We start from the raw sequence: 16,004 nt of genomic DNA, 5'->3' as shown, positions 1-16,004 counted from the left end.
ACTAATCCTCTCAGACACAGATGCCGTATATTAGCAGATCAACAATCTCTGTAAAGAAAGAAATCCACGAACCATCATCTTCTTGGGATCCAATCACTTTGATTTTCCTTTCTCCACTTTCTTTGGAATCTGAAAGTAAAAAGTGATGATAAAATGGAAGGTGAGTGTGGAAAGTCTCCCAGCAGCAAAGTGTATTTCTGTAACGGATAGCTATCTGTTCACACTCACACACTGCACTGCTACTGATCTGAGTACCGTACCCCCCCCCCCCCCCATGAGCTGCTCACCCATTGCACAACACCCCACCCGAGGTTGGGATTAGATCCAACTTTTCCCAGGACCCAGCGACCGGAATATGGTCTCTCTGGGGCGAGAGAGAATTATCCCTGGAGGTGTGGCAGGTGCCAATGTGTCCTCAAGCAACACACACAAAATGCTGGTGGAACGCAACAGGCCAGGCAGCATCTATAGGGAGAAGCGCTGTCGACGTTTCGGGCCAAGACCTTTCAACAGGAAGGGGCTCGGAAGGGTGTCCTGACGAAGGGTCTGGGACCGAAACGTCGACAGCGCTTCTCCCTATGGATGCTGCTTGGCCTGCTGCGTTCCACCAGCACTTTGTGTGTGTTGTTTGAATTTCCAGCATCTGCAGATTTCTTCGTGTTTGCCAATGGGTCCTTGTTGGTGTCCACCCAAACTTGTCAGATTCAACACAACTGAGCCTCCCTTACCAAGGAACCTTTCTCGGGGATGATGTTGCCCCCCTCTCCCACATACTCCACCGTCCTGTCCCCTCAGATTCAGGAACAAGGGTCACAGTGATGGGGTTTCCAGCTAAGGCCAATGGTTACCAACAGATTTCCAGATTCATTAGTACAATCGTCAGTGAATTATTCACCAGTGAATGTTACAGCAAGAGATTGAAATCATAAATAGCGATACCTCGAGCTTCAGAGTGACTATTTCTCTCTGTAGAATCTGGAAAAGATGGGAAAGAATTTCAGTTCATCAATCCTAGGGCATTCTCTATGCCCATCATCAATTCAGTTGCCAAACTCTTCCCCCATTTTAATGATATTTCACTTGAAGCCAGTGATGAATTTTTCACAGATCATTGAACACAGAACAGTCCAGTAGAGTCTAGGTGCTTCAGCCCATAATGCTGTGCTAACCCTTTAACCTTCTCCAAGATCAATCATACCCTTTCTTTTCACATAGTCCTTCATTTCTCTTTTTTCCATGTGCCTCAGAGTCTCTTAAATGTCCCTCTACCATCCCCTCTGCAGCACATTCCACACAATTACCAGTCTCTGTGTATAAAAACCAACCTCAGACATCCCCCTGTACTTTCCCACTAACACGCGAGTTCTGATCCTTCAACTGTCCATTTCTGCCTCAGGAAAATATCCCTGGCTGTCCACTCTATCCATGGCTTTATTGTACACTTTGAACACACCACCTCTTATCCTCCTTCTTGTGGTTAGACCACACTTGGAGTATTGTGTTCGGTTCTAGTCACTTTATTATTGGAAGGATGAGGAAGCTTTAGAGAGGGTGCAGAGAAGATTTACCAAGACGTTGGCTGGATGAGAGAGCATGTTTTATGAAGATATATTGATCAAGCGAAGGATTTTATCTCATGAGCGAAGAGACATCTGGGTATAATCCTCGTAAATCTTCTCTGCACTCTCTTTAAAGCTTCTACATCTTTCCTATAAAGAAGTGAACAGAAATCAACACAATACTCCAGGTGTGGTCAAACCAGAATTTTTATAGAGCTACAACGTTACCTTGTGGCTCTTGAAGTTGATCCCCCGACTAATTCAGCCTTCAAGTTTGTCCTTCCAAACTGAATCACTACACACTTTCCTGAGTTGAACTCCATCTGCCATTTCTCAGCCTCCCCTGCAATAAATGCTTCTGCTTTGTATCCAGACTGTTCCCCATTCTACCCGATTCCTTGTGGATCCTGACGTCAAATAAATAACCAGTGAACTAATCCTCTCAGACCCAGATTAGCTCAGCCCACAATCTCCGTATAGAAAGAAATCCACGAACCATCATCTTCTCGGGATCCAATCACTTTGATTTTCCTTTCTCCACTTTCTCTGGAATCTGAAAGTAAAAAGTGTTTGATGATAAAATGGAAGGTGTGTGTGGAAAGTCTCCCAGCTTCAAAGTGTATCCCTGTAACGTGTAACGATCTGTCCACACTCACACACTGCACTGCCACTAATCTGAGTACTGTACCCCCCCCCATGAGCTGCTCACCCATTGCCCAACACCCCATCCGAGGTTGGGATTAGATCCGACCTTTTCTAGGACGCTACAGCCTGAATTTGGACCCCCCGGGGTGAGTGAGAATCTTTCATCTGGAGATGAAACAGGTGCCCGAGGGTCCAGGTTGGTGTCCACCCACACCGGTCAGCTTCAACACAACTACAGCCAATGTCAGTGGATCCCAACAGATTCCCAAGGTCATTAGTACAATCGTCAGTGGATTATTCACTATGAATGTTACAGCAAGAGATTGAAATCATAAATATTGATACCTCGAGCTGCAGAGTGACTATTTCTCTCTGTAGAATCTAGAAAAGAAGGAAAAGAATTTCAGTTCACCAATCCCAGGGCATTCTCTATGCCCATCATCAGTTCAGTTCTCAAACTCTCCCTCCTATTTTATTTCACTTAATCCCTGTGATGAATTGTTCAGAGATCATAGAACATAGAACTGTACTGTACAGATCAGGCCCTTTGGCCCACAATGTTGTGCTGACCGTTTAAGCTATTCCAAGATCAATCTTGCCCTTTCCTTTCACATTGCCCTCCATTTTTTCTTTTGTCATGTTCCTTAGAGTCTCTTAAATGTCCCTAATATATCTGCCGCTACCATCACTCCCGGCAGAGCATTCCACTCAATTACCATTATCTGTGCACGAGAACTAATCTCTGACATCTCTCTGAACTTTCCACAAATGTGTGAGTTCTGCTTCCTCAATTATCCATTTCCTCCTTGGGAAAATATCTCTGGCTGTCCACTCTATTTATGCCTTTAGTGTACACCTCTATCACGCCCCTGCTTATTCCCACATCTTGTGGTTACACCACACTTGGAATATTGTGTTCAGTTCTGCTAACTTCATTATTGGAAGTATGAGGAAGCTTTATAGAGGGTGCAGGGGGTATTTACCAGGATGCTGCCTGTTCTAAAGGGCCTGTCTTATGAAGGTTTATTGAGCAAGTTAAGGCTTTTATCTAAGGAGAAAAGAGAAATGTTCTTTAATCCAGGTAAACCTTCTCTGCACTCCCTCTAAAGTTTCTACATCCTTCCTATAACAAAGTGACCAGAAATCAACACAATATTCCAAGTGTGGTCTAACCAGAGTTTTATAGAGCTGCAGCATTACCTTCTGGCTCTTGAACTTGATCTCACGACTAATTCAGCCTTCAAGATTGACCTTCCAACCTGAATCACTCCACACTTTCCTGAGTTGAACTCCATCTGCCATTTCTCAGCCTCCCCTGCAATAAATGCTTCTGCTTTGTATCCAGTCTGTTCCCCATTCTACCTGATTCCTTGTGGATCCTGACGTCAAATAAATAACCAGTGAACTAATCCTCTCAGACCCAGATTAACTCAGTCCACAATCTCCGTATAGAAAGAAATCCACGAACCATCATCTTCTCGGGATCCAATCACTTTGATTTTCCTTTCTCCACTTTCTCTGGAATCTGAAAGTAAAAAGTGTTTGTTGATAAAATGGAAGGTGAGTGTGGAAAGTCTCCCAGCTTCAAAGTGTATCCCTGTAACGTGTAACGATCTGTTCACACTCACACACTGCACTGCCACTGATCTGAGTACTGTACCACCCCCCCCCCCCCCCCCATGAGCTGCTCACCCATTGCCCAACACCCCATCCGTTTGGGATTAGATCCGACCTTTTCTAGGATGCTACAGCCTGAATTTGGTCCCCCCAGGGTGAGTGAAAATCTTTCATCTGGAGATGAAACAGGTGTCCGAGGGTCCAGGTTGGTGTCCACCCACACCGGTCAGCTTCAACACAACTGAGCCTCCCATACCAAGGAACCTTTGCTGGGGATGAAGGTTTCCCTCTCCCCCCACACTCTGCACTCCCAAATCCTCAGACACAGGAACTGACTCTGGGCTCACAGTTTAGGGACTACAGCCAATGTCAGTGGATCCCAACAGATTCCCAGATTCATTAGTACAATCGTCAGTAGATTATTCACCAATGAATGTTACAGCAAGAGATTGAAATCATAAATATCGATACCTCGAGCTGCAGAGTGACTATTTCTCTCTGTAGAATCTGGAAAAGAAGGAAAAGAATTTCAGTTCACCAATCCCAGGACATTCTCTATGCCCATCATCAGTTCAGTTCCCAAACTCTCCCTCCTATTTTATTTCACTTAATCCCTGTGATGAATTGTTCAGAGATCATAGAACATAGAACTGTACTGTACAGATCAGGCCCTTTGGCCCACAATGCTGTGCTGACCCTTAAATCTATTCCAAGATCAATCTTACCTTTTCCTTTCACATTGTCCTCCATTTTTTCTTTTGTCATGTTCCCCAGAGTCTCTTAAATGTCCCTAATATATCAGCCGCTACCATCACTCCCGGCAGAGCATTCCACTCAATTACCATTATCTGTGTACAAGAACTAATCTCTGACATTCTCTCTGAACTTTCCACAAACGTGTGAGTTCTGCTTCCTCAATTTTCCATTTCCTCCTTGGGAAAATATCTCTGGCTGTCCACTCTATTTACGTCTTTAGTGTACACCTCTATCACACCCCTGCTTATTCCCACATCTTGTGGTTACACCACACTTGGAATATTGTGTTCAGTTCTGCTAACTTCATTATTGGAAGTATGAGGAAGCTTTATAGAGGGTGCAGGGAATATTTACCAGGATGCTGCCTGTTCTAAAGGGCCTGTCTTATGAAGGTTTATTGAGCAAGTTAAGGCTTTTATCTACGGAGAAAAGAAATATTCTTTAATCCAGGTAAACCTTCTCTGCACTCCCTCTAAAGTTTCTACATCCTTCCTATAACAAAGTGACCAGAAATCAACACAATATTCCAAGTGTGGTCTAACCAGAGTTTTATAGAGCTGTAACATTACCTTCTGGCTCTTGAACTTGATCCCAAGACTAATTCAGCCTTCAAGATTGACCTTCCAACCTGAATCACTCCACACTTTCCTGAGTTGAACTCCATCTGCCATTTCTCAGCCTCCCCTGCAATAAATGCTTCTGCTTTGTATCCAGTCTCTTCCCCATTCTACCTGATTCCTTGTGGATCCTGACGTCAAATAAATAACCAGTGAACTAATCCTCTCAGACCCAGATTAGCTCAGATCAACAATCTCCGTATAGAAAGAAATCCACGAACCATCATCTTCTCGGGATCCAATCACTTTGATTTTCCTTTCTCCACTTTCTCTGGAATCTGAAAGTAAAAAGTGTTTGATGATAAAATGGAAGGTGAGTGTGGAAAGTCTCCCAGCTTCAAAGTGTATCCCTGTAACGTGTAACGATCTGTTCACACTCACACACTGCACTGCCACTAATCTGAGTACTGTACCCGCCCCCCCCCCCCCCCCCCCCCATGAGCTGCTCACCCATTGCCCAACACCCCATCCGTTTGGGATTAGATCCCACCTTTTCTAGGATGCTACAGCCTGAATTTGGTCCCCCCAGGGTGAGTGAAAATCTTTCATCTGGAGATGAAACAGGTGTCCGAGGGTCCAGGTTGGTGTCCACCCACACCGGTCAGCTTCAACACAACTGAGCCTCCCATACAAAGGAACCTTTGCTGGGGATGAAGGTTTCCCTCTCCCCCCACACTCTGCACTCCCAAATCCTCAGACACAGGAACTGACTCTGGGCTCACAGTTTAGGGACTACAGCCAATGTCAGTGGATCCCAACAGATTCCCAGATTCATTAGTACAATCGTCAGTAGATTATTCACCAATGAATGTTACAGCAAGAGATTGAAATCATAAATATCGATACCTCGAGCTTCAGAGTGACTATTTCTCTCTGTAGAATCTGGAAAAGAAGGAAAAGAATTTCAGTTCACCAATCCCAGGACATTCTCTATGCCCATCATCAGTTCAGTTCTCAAACTCTCCCTCCTATTTTATTTCACTTAATCCCTGTGATGAATTGTTCAGAGATCATAGAACATAGAACTGTACTGTACAGATCAGGCCCTTTGGCCCACAATGTTGTGCTGACATTTTAAACTATTCCAAGATCAATCTTGCCCTTTCCTTTCACATTGCCCTCCATTTTTTCTTTTGTCATGTTCCTTAGAGTCTCTTAAATGTCCCTAATATATCTGCCGCTTCCATCACTCCCGGCAGAGCATTCCACTCAATTACCATTATCTGTGTACAAGAACTAATCTCTGACTTCTCTCTGAACTTTCCACAAACGTGTGAGTTCTGCTTCCTCAATTATCCATTTCCTCCTTGGGAAAATATCTCTGGCTGTCCACTCTATTTACGTCTTTAGTGTACACCTCTATCACGCCCCTGCTTATTCCCACATCTTGTGGTTACACCACACTTGGAATATTGTGTTCAGTTCTGCTAACTTCATTATTGGAAGTATGAGGAAGCTTTATAGAGGGTGCAGGGAATATTTACCAGGATGCTGCCTGTTCTAAAGGGCCTGTCTTATGAACGTTTATTGAACAAGTTAAGGCTTTTATCTAAGGAGAAAAGAGATATATTCTTTAATCCAGGTAAATCTTCTCTGCACTCCCTCTAAAGTTTCTACATCCTTCCTATAACAAAGTGACCAGAAATCAACACAATATTCCAAGTGTGGTCTAACCAGAGTTTTATAGAGCTGCAGCATTACCTTCTGGCTCTTGAACTTGATCTCACGACTAATTCAGCCTTCAAGATTGACCTTCCAACCTGAATCACTCCACACTTTCCTGAGTTGAACTCCATCTGCCATTTCTCAGCCTCCCCTGCAATAAATGCTTCTGCTTTGTATCCAGTCTGTTCCCCATTCTACCTGATTCCTTGTGGATCCTGACGTCAAATAAATAACCAGAGAACTAATCCTCTCAGATACAGATTAGCTCAGACAACAATCTCTGTAAAGAAAGAAATCCACGAACCATCATCTTCTCGGGATCCAATCACTTTGATTTTCCTTTCTCCACTTTCTCTGGAATCTGAAAGTAAAAAGTGTTTGTTGATAAAATGGAAGGTGAGTGTGGAAAGTCTCCCAGCTTCAAAGTGTATCCCTGTAACCTGTAACGATGTGTTCACACTCACACACTGCACTGCCACTAATCTGAGTACTGTACCCCCCCCCCCCCCATGAGCTGCTCACCCATTGCCCAACACCCCACCCGAGGTTGGGATTAGATCCGACCTTTTCTAGGACGCTACAGCCTGAATTTGGTCCCCCCGGCGTGAGTGAAAATCTTTCATCTGGAGATGAAACAGGTGCCTGAGGGTCCAGGTTGGTGTCCACCCACACCGGTCAGCTTCAACACAACTGAGCCTCCCATACCAAGGAACCTTTGTTGGGGATGAAGGTTTCCCTCTCCCCCCACACTCTGCTCTCCCAAATCCTCAGACAAAGGAACGGACTCTGGGCTCACAGTTTAGGGACTACAGCCAATGTCAGTGGATCCCAACAGATTCCCAGGGTCATTAGTACAATCGTCAGTAGATTGTTCACCAGTGAATGTTACAGCAAGAGATTGAAATCATAAATATTGATACCTCGAACTTCAGAGTGACTATTTCTCTCTGTAGAATCTGGAAAAGAAGGAAAAGAATTTCAGTTCACCAATCCCAGGGCATTCTCTATGCCCATCATCAGTTCAGTTCTCAAACTCTCCCTCCTATTTTATTTCACTTAATCCCTGTGATGAATTGTTCAAAGATCATAGAACATAGAACTGTACTGTACAGATCAGGCCCTTTGGCCCACAATGTTGTGCTGACACTTTAAGCTACTCCAAGATCAATCTTGCCCTTTCCTTTCACATTGTTCTCCATTTTTTTCTTTCGTCATGTTCCCCAGAGTCTCTTAAATGTCCCTAATATATCTGCCGCTACCATCACTCCCGGCAGAGCATTCCACTCAATTACCATTATCTGTGTATAAAAACTAATCTCTGACATCTCTCTGAACTTTCCACAAACGTGTGAGTTCTGCTTCCTCAATTTTCCATTTCCTCCTTGGGAAAATATCTCTGGCTGTCCACTCTATTTATGTCTTTAGTGTACACCTCTATCACACCCCTGCTTATTCCCACATCTTGTGGTTACACCACACTTGGAATATTGTGTTCAGTTCTGCTAACTTCATTATTGGAAGTATGAGGAAGCTTTATAGAGGGTGCAGGGGGTATTTACCAGGATGCTGCCTGTTCTAAAGGGCCTGTCTTATGAAGGTTTATTGAGCAAGTTAAGGCTTTTATCTAAGGAGAAAAGAAAAATGTTCTTTAATCCAGGTAAACCTTCTCTGCACTCCCTCTAAAGTTTCTACATCCTTCCTATAACAAAGTGACCAGAAATCAACACAATATTCCAAGCGTCGTCTAACCAGAGTTTTATAGAGCTGCAACATTACCTTCTGGCTCTTGAACTTGATCCCAAGACTAATTCAGCCTTCAAGATGGACCTTCCAAACTAAATCACTCCACACTTTCCTGAGTTGAACTCCATCTGCCATTTCTCAGCCTCCCCTGCAATAAATGCTTCTGCTTTGTATCCAGTCTCTTCCCCATTCTACCTGATTCCTTGTGGATTCTGATGTCAAATAAATAACCAGAGAACTAATCCTCTCAGACCCAGATTAGCTCAGTCCACAATCTCCGTATAGAAAGAAATCCACAAACCATCATCTTCTCGGGATCCAATCACTTTGATTTTCCTTTCTCCACTTTCTCTGGAATCTGAAAGTAAAAAGTGTTTGATGATAAAATGGAAGGTGAGTGTGGAAAGTCTCCCAGCTTCAAAATGCATCCACACAACGTGTGCCTATCTGTTCACACTCACACACTGCACCCCACTGATCTGATTCTCTTCCCACGAGCTGCCCACCAACTGTCCAAAGCTCGAGCTGAAGTTGGGATTAGATCCGTCCTTTTTCTAGGACACTGTTGTCCGAATATGGTCGCTCTGGGGTGAGTGAGAGTTTTTCCCTGGAAGTGAGACCGGTGCCTAAGGGTCCAGGTCGGTGTCCAACCACACCGGTCAGCTTCAACACAACCGGGCATCCCATACCGAGAAACCTTTGTTGGGGATGAAGGTTTCCCTCTCCCCCCACACTCTGCTCTCCCAACTCTTGAGATACAGGAACAAGGAGCCCAGCACTGACTCTGAGCTCACAGTGATGGGGTTCCAGCCAAGGCCCACAGATTCCCAGGGTCATTAGTACAATCGTCAGTGGACTATTCACTATGAATGTTACAGCAAGAGATTGAAATCATAAATATCGATACCTCGAGCTTCAGAGTGACTATTTCTCTCTGTAGAATCTGGAAAAGATGAGAAAGAATTTCAGTAACTAATCCCAGGGCAGTCTCTATGGCCATCATCAGTTCAGTTCCCAAACTCTTCCCCCATTTTAATGATATTTCACTTTAAGCTGGTGATGTTTAGTTTACAGAGAACAGAACATAGAAAAGTACAGCACAGTCCAGGCCCTTCATCCCACAATGTTGTGCTAACCCTTCAACCTTCTCCAAGATCAACCTTACCCTTTCCTCTCACATAGTCCTTCATTTCTCTTTCATCCATGTGCCTCAGGGTTTCTAAAATATCCCTAATATATCTGCCACTATCATCACCCCTGGCTGTGCATTCCACACAATTACCACTCTCTGTGAATAAAAACCATCCCCTGACATTCCCCTGTACTTCCCACGAACACGTGAGTTCTGATCCCTCGATTATCCATTTCCAACTTGGGGAAGCATCCCTGGCTGTCCACTCTATCTATTCTCGAGTCCTGACGAAGGGTCTCGGCCCGAAACGTTGACGGCTCCTTTCCACGGATCCTGCCCGACCTGCTGAGTTCATCCAGCTTGTTTGTACGTGTTGATTTGACCCCAGCATCTGCAGTGTACTTTGTGTTTACTATCTGTGCCTCACTGTACACTTCTATCACGCCATCTCTTATCCTCTTCCTGTGGCTAGACCACACTTGGGATATTGTGTTCAGTGTTTAGTCTCTTCGTTATAGGAAGGATGAGGAAGCAGAGAAGATTTAACAGGACGGTGACTCTACTTGAGGACGTCTTTTGAAGATATATGGAGCAAGCTAAGGCTGTTCTCCAAGGAGCAAACAGACATGTTCTCTAATCTGGGCAGCAGCTTGGTAAATTTTCTCTGCACTCTCTCTTAAAGTTTCTACATCCTTCCTTTAACAAGGTGACCAGAAATCAACACAATATTCCAAGTGTGGTCTAACTAGAGTTTTATAGAGCTGCAACATTACCTGTGGCTCTTGAACTTGATCCCACGACTAATTCTGCCTTCAAGGTTGACCTTCCAACCTGAATCACTCCACACTTTCCTGAGTTGAACTCCATCTGCCATTTCTCAGCCTCCCCTGCAATAAATGCTTCTGCTTTGTATCCAGTCTCTTCCCCATTCTACCTGATTCCTTGTGGATTCTGACGTCAAATAAATAACCAGAGAACTAATCCTCTCAGACCCAGATTAGCTCAGTCCACAATCTCCGTATAGAAAGAAATCCACGAACCATCATCTTCTCGGGATCCAATCACTTTGATTTTCCTTTCTCCACTTTCTCTGGAATCTGAAAGTAAAAAGTGTTTGATGATAAAATGGAAGGTGAGTGTGGAAAGTCTCCCAGCTTCAAAATGCATCCTCACAACGTGTGCCTATCTGTTCACACTCACACACTGCACCCCACTGATCTGATTCTCTTCCCACGAGCTGCTCACCTTTTGCCTAATACCTCTGATATTTGACCTGACATTTTCTGGGACACTGTGGTCCGAATACGGTCGATCTGGGGCGAGTGAGAGTTTTTCCCTGGAAGTGAGACTGGTGCCTAAGGGTCCAGGTTGGTGTCCACCCACACCGGTCAGCTTCAACACAACTGAGCCTCCCATACCGAGAAACCTTTGTCGGGGATGAAGGTTTCCCTCTCCCCCCATACTCTGCTCTCCCAACTCCTCAGACACAGGAACAAGGAGCCCAGCACTGACTCTGAGCTCACAGTGATGGGGTTCCAGCCAGGGCCAGTGGTTACCCACAGATTCCCAGAGTCATTAGTACAATCATCAGTGGATTGTTCACTATGAATGTTACAGCAAGAGATTGAAATCATAAATATCGATACCTCGAGCTTCAGAGTGACTATTTCTCTCTGTAGAATCTGGAAAAGAAGGAAAAGAATTTCAGTTCACCAATCCCAACACATCCTCTATGGCCATCATCAGTTCAGTTCTCAAACTCTTCCCCCATTTTAATGACATTTCACTTTAAGCCGGTGATGAATTGTGCACGGATCATAGAGCAGAAAACAGTACAGTATAGTCCAGGCCCTTTAACCTTCTCCAAAATCAATCTGACACTTTCCTTTCACAGAATCCTTCAATTTTTCTTTCATCATTTCCCTCAGAGTCTCTTAAATGTGCCTAATTTATCTTCCTCTACCATCAGCCCCGGCAGAGCTTTCTACACAACTACTGCTCTCTGTGTATAAAAACAAATCCCAGACATCTCCCTCGCCGTACTTTCCCACAAACACGGGAGTTCTGCTCCCTCTATTATCCATTTCCACTTGGGAAAATATCTCTGGCTGTCCACTCTATCTACGCCTTTACTGTACACTTCATTCACACCACCTCTTATCCTGCTTCCCGTAGTTATACCACACTTGGAATACTGTGTTCAGGTCTCGTCAGGAAGGATGAGGAAGCTTCAGAGAGGATTTACCAGGATGCTGAATGGACTCAGGGGCACGTCTTATGATGATAGACTGAGAAACCTAAGGTTTTCTCTTAGGAGCAAAGAGACATGCTCTCTAATCCAGGCAGCATCCTGGTAAATCTTCTCTGCATCCCTTCCAAAATACTCACAATTAATACATTACATTTCCTTATCATTTCCCCCCCACTGTTGATTCTCCCTCCATTCTGATTTCCTGGAGTGAATCCTTTTGTCACCAGCCTGTTCTCAATTCTGCTTCCGACCCCTAACCCTGCAAGGATCATTTATTAAATAAACAACTTGTAAATTTTCATAGACTGGTCCCCAACGTATCATGCTTATAAGCAGGGTAGATGGTCACAGTCTTTTCCCAGGGTAGGGGGAGACTGCAGGGCACAGATTTAAGATGAGAGGGGAAAGATTTACCGGGGTTCTGAGGGACAAGTTTTCCGCACACAGGATGGTGGGTAGATGGATAAGCTGCCAGAGCAGGTAACAGAGGCACAACATTTAATAGGTATTTCAACAGATACACGGATAGAAACCATTTAGCATCATAGGGTAATACTGTGTGGAAACAGACTGTTCGGCCCATCTGGTCCATGCATCCTCTTGTTTCCCAAACCTTCCAAACTCACCCCCTCCATATACCTATCCAAATACCTCTTAAATGTTCCGATTGTATCTGCCTCGACCACTTCCTCAGGCAGCTCATTCCAGGCACTCATTACCCTCTGTGTAAAGGAGTTAGTTCTCAGGCCTATTTTAAAGATTTCTCTGCCATTAAGACTTTACCTTGAATAAAAGATTATGTCTATCCAGCTTATCCGTACCTCTCAAGACTTTATAAGCCTCTCTGAGGTCACCCCCCCCCCCCCACCGTTCTCTTACACTCCAAGGAACAAAGATCCAGCACAGTCAGCCTCTCCCTGTAACTAGGCCCTGTAGTCCAGGCAGCACCTTGGTAAATTTCTCCTGCATCGTCTGTGGTTTAACAATGTCTTTCCTATAACACGATGACCAAGACGGCACATGATTCTTTGATTATAGGGATACGAGCCAAATGAGATCGGTGTAGATCGGAATCGTGGTTAGGCTAGGCCGAAGGGCCTGTTCTGTGCTCTCTAACTTTCTGAATCTCCATCAGTCCCCGAGTCAGTATTCCCCAAAGCAGAGACGTTCACACACCGTGATCCTCTCCTGATCCAATCACTTTAACCTTCCTTTCGGCACTTTCATCGGAATCTGAAATGAAAATGGGCTTCTGGTTACGGAATGAAAGTCAGTGAGGAAGGCCGAGTTGTTAAGATTGTCTGTGTCGCAGGCCAGTTCACACTCGCGTGTTGCAGCCCCCATAGGATCAGGAACTCCCTCGTTAGAAGGTAGAGTTCTGGCTCAGACACTGGGCAGAGTGATCCACGTGACCCCCCCCCAGTACGTGGCCACGGGCTGCTCCCCGCCCTCATGCACGATCACCAACAGTCTGCATTCACCTCCCGCCAAGGAATCCACCGCACCCTCGAATACACTCAACGCCTTTTGGTGGGAATTCCTCGTGCACTCTTCCCGCCGTTGCTATCAACCGGGGGTATAAAAACCCAAGGTCCCAAACCCACGAGGGTGAGGAACAGACTCTTTCCTACAAGCACCACGTTCTTGAAACGACCTGCACAAAACTCACTCTACCTCACCTTCTGCTCTACCATGGACAAGTCTGATTGTGTATTTGATTTTGCACTAGAGTCTCGCTTTAACACTCTTTTGTCTCCCTCTCCCTTCACCGTCATAATTTATATATAATACATGTGCGATCCAAGCTCCCTCTGCTTCTGTTCCTGCAAGCAAGTTTTACTCCGGACCCGTCCCTCACTCTGGTTGTGCTCATCACAGAAAACCAGCCTTCCTTCTAAGGACGCTTGAGACACCTCTTGCTGCCTCAGTAAAGCTGCCAGCACTGCACCCTGGGCATTCTCTCTTCTCCCCTCCCTCAGCGGGCAGAAGCACGTACCATCAGGCTCGAGGACAGCTTCCATCCCTCTGCTGACAGGCTCTTGAACGGCCCTCTTGTACAATAAGATGGACTCCTGACCTCTCAACCCGTCTTGTTATGGTCTCACACTTTATAATTTACCTGCGCTGCATTTTCACTGTACTTATACACCTAATTCTGCATTGTTATTGTTTTATCTTGTCCTACCTCACTGTGTGATGGTTGGACCTGTACGAATAGTATGCAAGACAAACTTTTCACTGGATGAGGTGTCCAGGGAGGGGTGGCGCCTCTGGTGGGGGGGTTTGTCGTGTCCATTCCGGGGAGCTCACTCATTTTTGGTCCTCACCGGACGCTCGGCTCTCACCCGTGGCTCCAAATTGCTGTCTGCATGCGACAGCTGTAACACCCCGGTTCGCCACTCCGACAGGTGGGCTAAACCGGGTGAGGGTAGCTGCCGGCCTCGTACCCCAGTGAGCTAGGGACGTGGCTGTCCTAGCAAGCGGAGCCAGCTCCAGCGGACTGGGCAGCCGAGATCCAACGGCCAGGAAGGCGGCACTGCAAGGCTCCGCGGAGAGCGGAGGGCGTGACAGCGCCCAGGAGACGTCACGGTCATCCACCGTGACCGAGGAGGACCCCAGTTTGTGGCGCTTGTTCGTACCACTGGAGAAAGTGGAACTGTCCCACAGTGCAACGGCTCCCCCGCTTTAAAAACTCTCCCTCACAGGCCTCCTGTCATCGTCAGACGTGAGGGACAAGCACCACATGGTATATGTGACAACAGTAAAGCAATAAACAATACTGATTTAAACACGACTTGAAATCTGCAAGGCACACAACTCTCTGAGGGAAGAACTAGCTTCTCACCTGCATCCTAAACAAGTTGCTCCTGATTCCACCCCACGCCCACCCAGGGAACCATTCTCACTGTGTCAAGCACCAGCAGAATTGTACAAGTTTCAATGACGTCAACTCCCACTCTCTTAACAATGTCCCAAACGTTCAGCCCGGCTTCAGAGGAGATACTCTTTCCTTAAGTGAAACCCAAGCCGACTTCAGTGAGGCCTCAACATAATCTGCCGTATTTGTAAAATCGTAACGCCAGAAGACACAGGAGCAAAATTAGATCATTCGGCCCATTGAGTCTGCCCCACCATTCTATCATGGCTGATTTATTATCCCTCTCAACCCCATTCTCCTGCCTTCTCCCCGTAACCTTTGACACCCTTACCAATTAAGTACCTATCAACCTCCACTTTAAATATACCCTAAGCTTTAGCCTCCACAGCCATCTGTGGCAATTAATTCCATAAATTTACCACCCTCTGGATGAAGAAATTTCTCCTCATCTCTGTTCTAAAGGGACATCCTTGTATTCTGAGGCTGAGCCCTCTGGTCCCAGACTCTTGCATCCTTCGCATGTTCATTCTATCTAGGCCATTCAATTTTACTGCAATTTTTCCTCCAATTCCGCATCCCATCTCAATAGCAACAAAGGCCTATGTTCCTTTTGCCTTTCTCATCATTGCCGTGATAAATATCCATTAATAAAACAAGTAGGAATGGAGAAAATAAGCACACCGATTGTGAACCAAGGCCCAGCGGACAGACTGTCCGGTTGCCACACGCACAGGTTCAGTAAAACCTCGAATTGTCCACTCACTGGAGTTGTTGTTGTTGCTGTTCCTCTCTCTGCTCTCACCCGAATCTGCATCAGAGACAACAGAACAACCTTTGGTCACCGAGGGATGTCTGGGAAATCTCTACGTGCTAGAACTGCTCCAGCCCCCTCAAATTCTCGTTAAAACCAGGGGAGGGGCTCTCCTGGGATACAGGGCTTTTGGTGGGGGGGGGGGAGGTGTTCCTCAGCTCCCATTCCACCTCCCCAAGACCAAACAGTCATAAAGTCATAGAACAGTACAGCACAGAATAAGGCCCTTCGGCCCATCTAGACCATGCCGAAACCATTTAAACTGCCGACTCCCATTGACCTGCACCAGGACCATAACCCTCCATACCCCTACCATCCACGTACCTATCC

General features: G+C 45.7%; 1 protein-coding gene across 14 annotated transcripts in view; it reads right to left on the bottom strand.

Moving 5' to 3' along the window:
- The window catches only part of LOC140719031 (uncharacterized), a 114,120-nt gene that overhangs the window by 44,848 nt on the left and 53,268 nt on the right, over positions 1 to 16,004 (bottom strand). For 12 of the 14 annotated variants that reach the window (XM_073033377.1, XM_073033381.1, XM_073033372.1 and 9 more), the window contains 16 exons: positions 15,627 to 15,671; positions 13,162 to 13,218; positions 11,381 to 11,416; positions 10,775 to 10,831; positions 9,510 to 9,545; positions 8,904 to 8,960; positions 7,780 to 7,815; positions 7,164 to 7,220; positions 6,041 to 6,076; positions 5,416 to 5,472; positions 4,293 to 4,328; positions 3,673 to 3,729; positions 2,550 to 2,585; positions 2,056 to 2,112; positions 940 to 975; positions 73 to 129 (listed from right to left, as the gene is read on the bottom strand). In XM_073033377.1, the coding sequence (XP_072889478.1) occupies positions 73 to 129; positions 940 to 975; positions 2,056 to 2,112; positions 2,550 to 2,585; positions 3,673 to 3,729; positions 4,293 to 4,328; positions 5,416 to 5,472; positions 6,041 to 6,076; positions 7,164 to 7,220; positions 7,780 to 7,815; positions 8,904 to 8,960; positions 9,510 to 9,545; positions 10,775 to 10,831; positions 11,381 to 11,416; positions 13,162 to 13,218; positions 15,627 to 15,671 (753 nt within the window). The remainder of the gene's footprint in view (positions 1 to 72; positions 130 to 939; positions 976 to 2,055; positions 2,113 to 2,549; positions 2,586 to 3,672; positions 3,730 to 4,292; positions 4,329 to 5,415; positions 5,473 to 6,040; positions 6,077 to 7,163; positions 7,221 to 7,779; positions 7,816 to 8,903; positions 8,961 to 9,509; positions 9,546 to 10,774; positions 10,832 to 11,380; positions 11,417 to 13,161; positions 13,219 to 15,626; positions 15,672 to 16,004) is intronic. The other 2 variants (XM_073033380.1, XM_073033384.1) reach the window with 1 other exon arrangement.

This window comes from Hemitrygon akajei, chromosome 31, assembly GCF_048418815.1.
Source record: "Hemitrygon akajei chromosome 31, sHemAka1.3, whole genome shotgun sequence".
NCBI classification, from domain to species: Eukaryota; Metazoa; Chordata; class Chondrichthyes; order Myliobatiformes; family Dasyatidae; genus Hemitrygon; species Hemitrygon akajei.
Note: the sequence above shows the minus strand (reverse complement) of the source record. Positions and strands in the feature narration are given on the sequence as shown.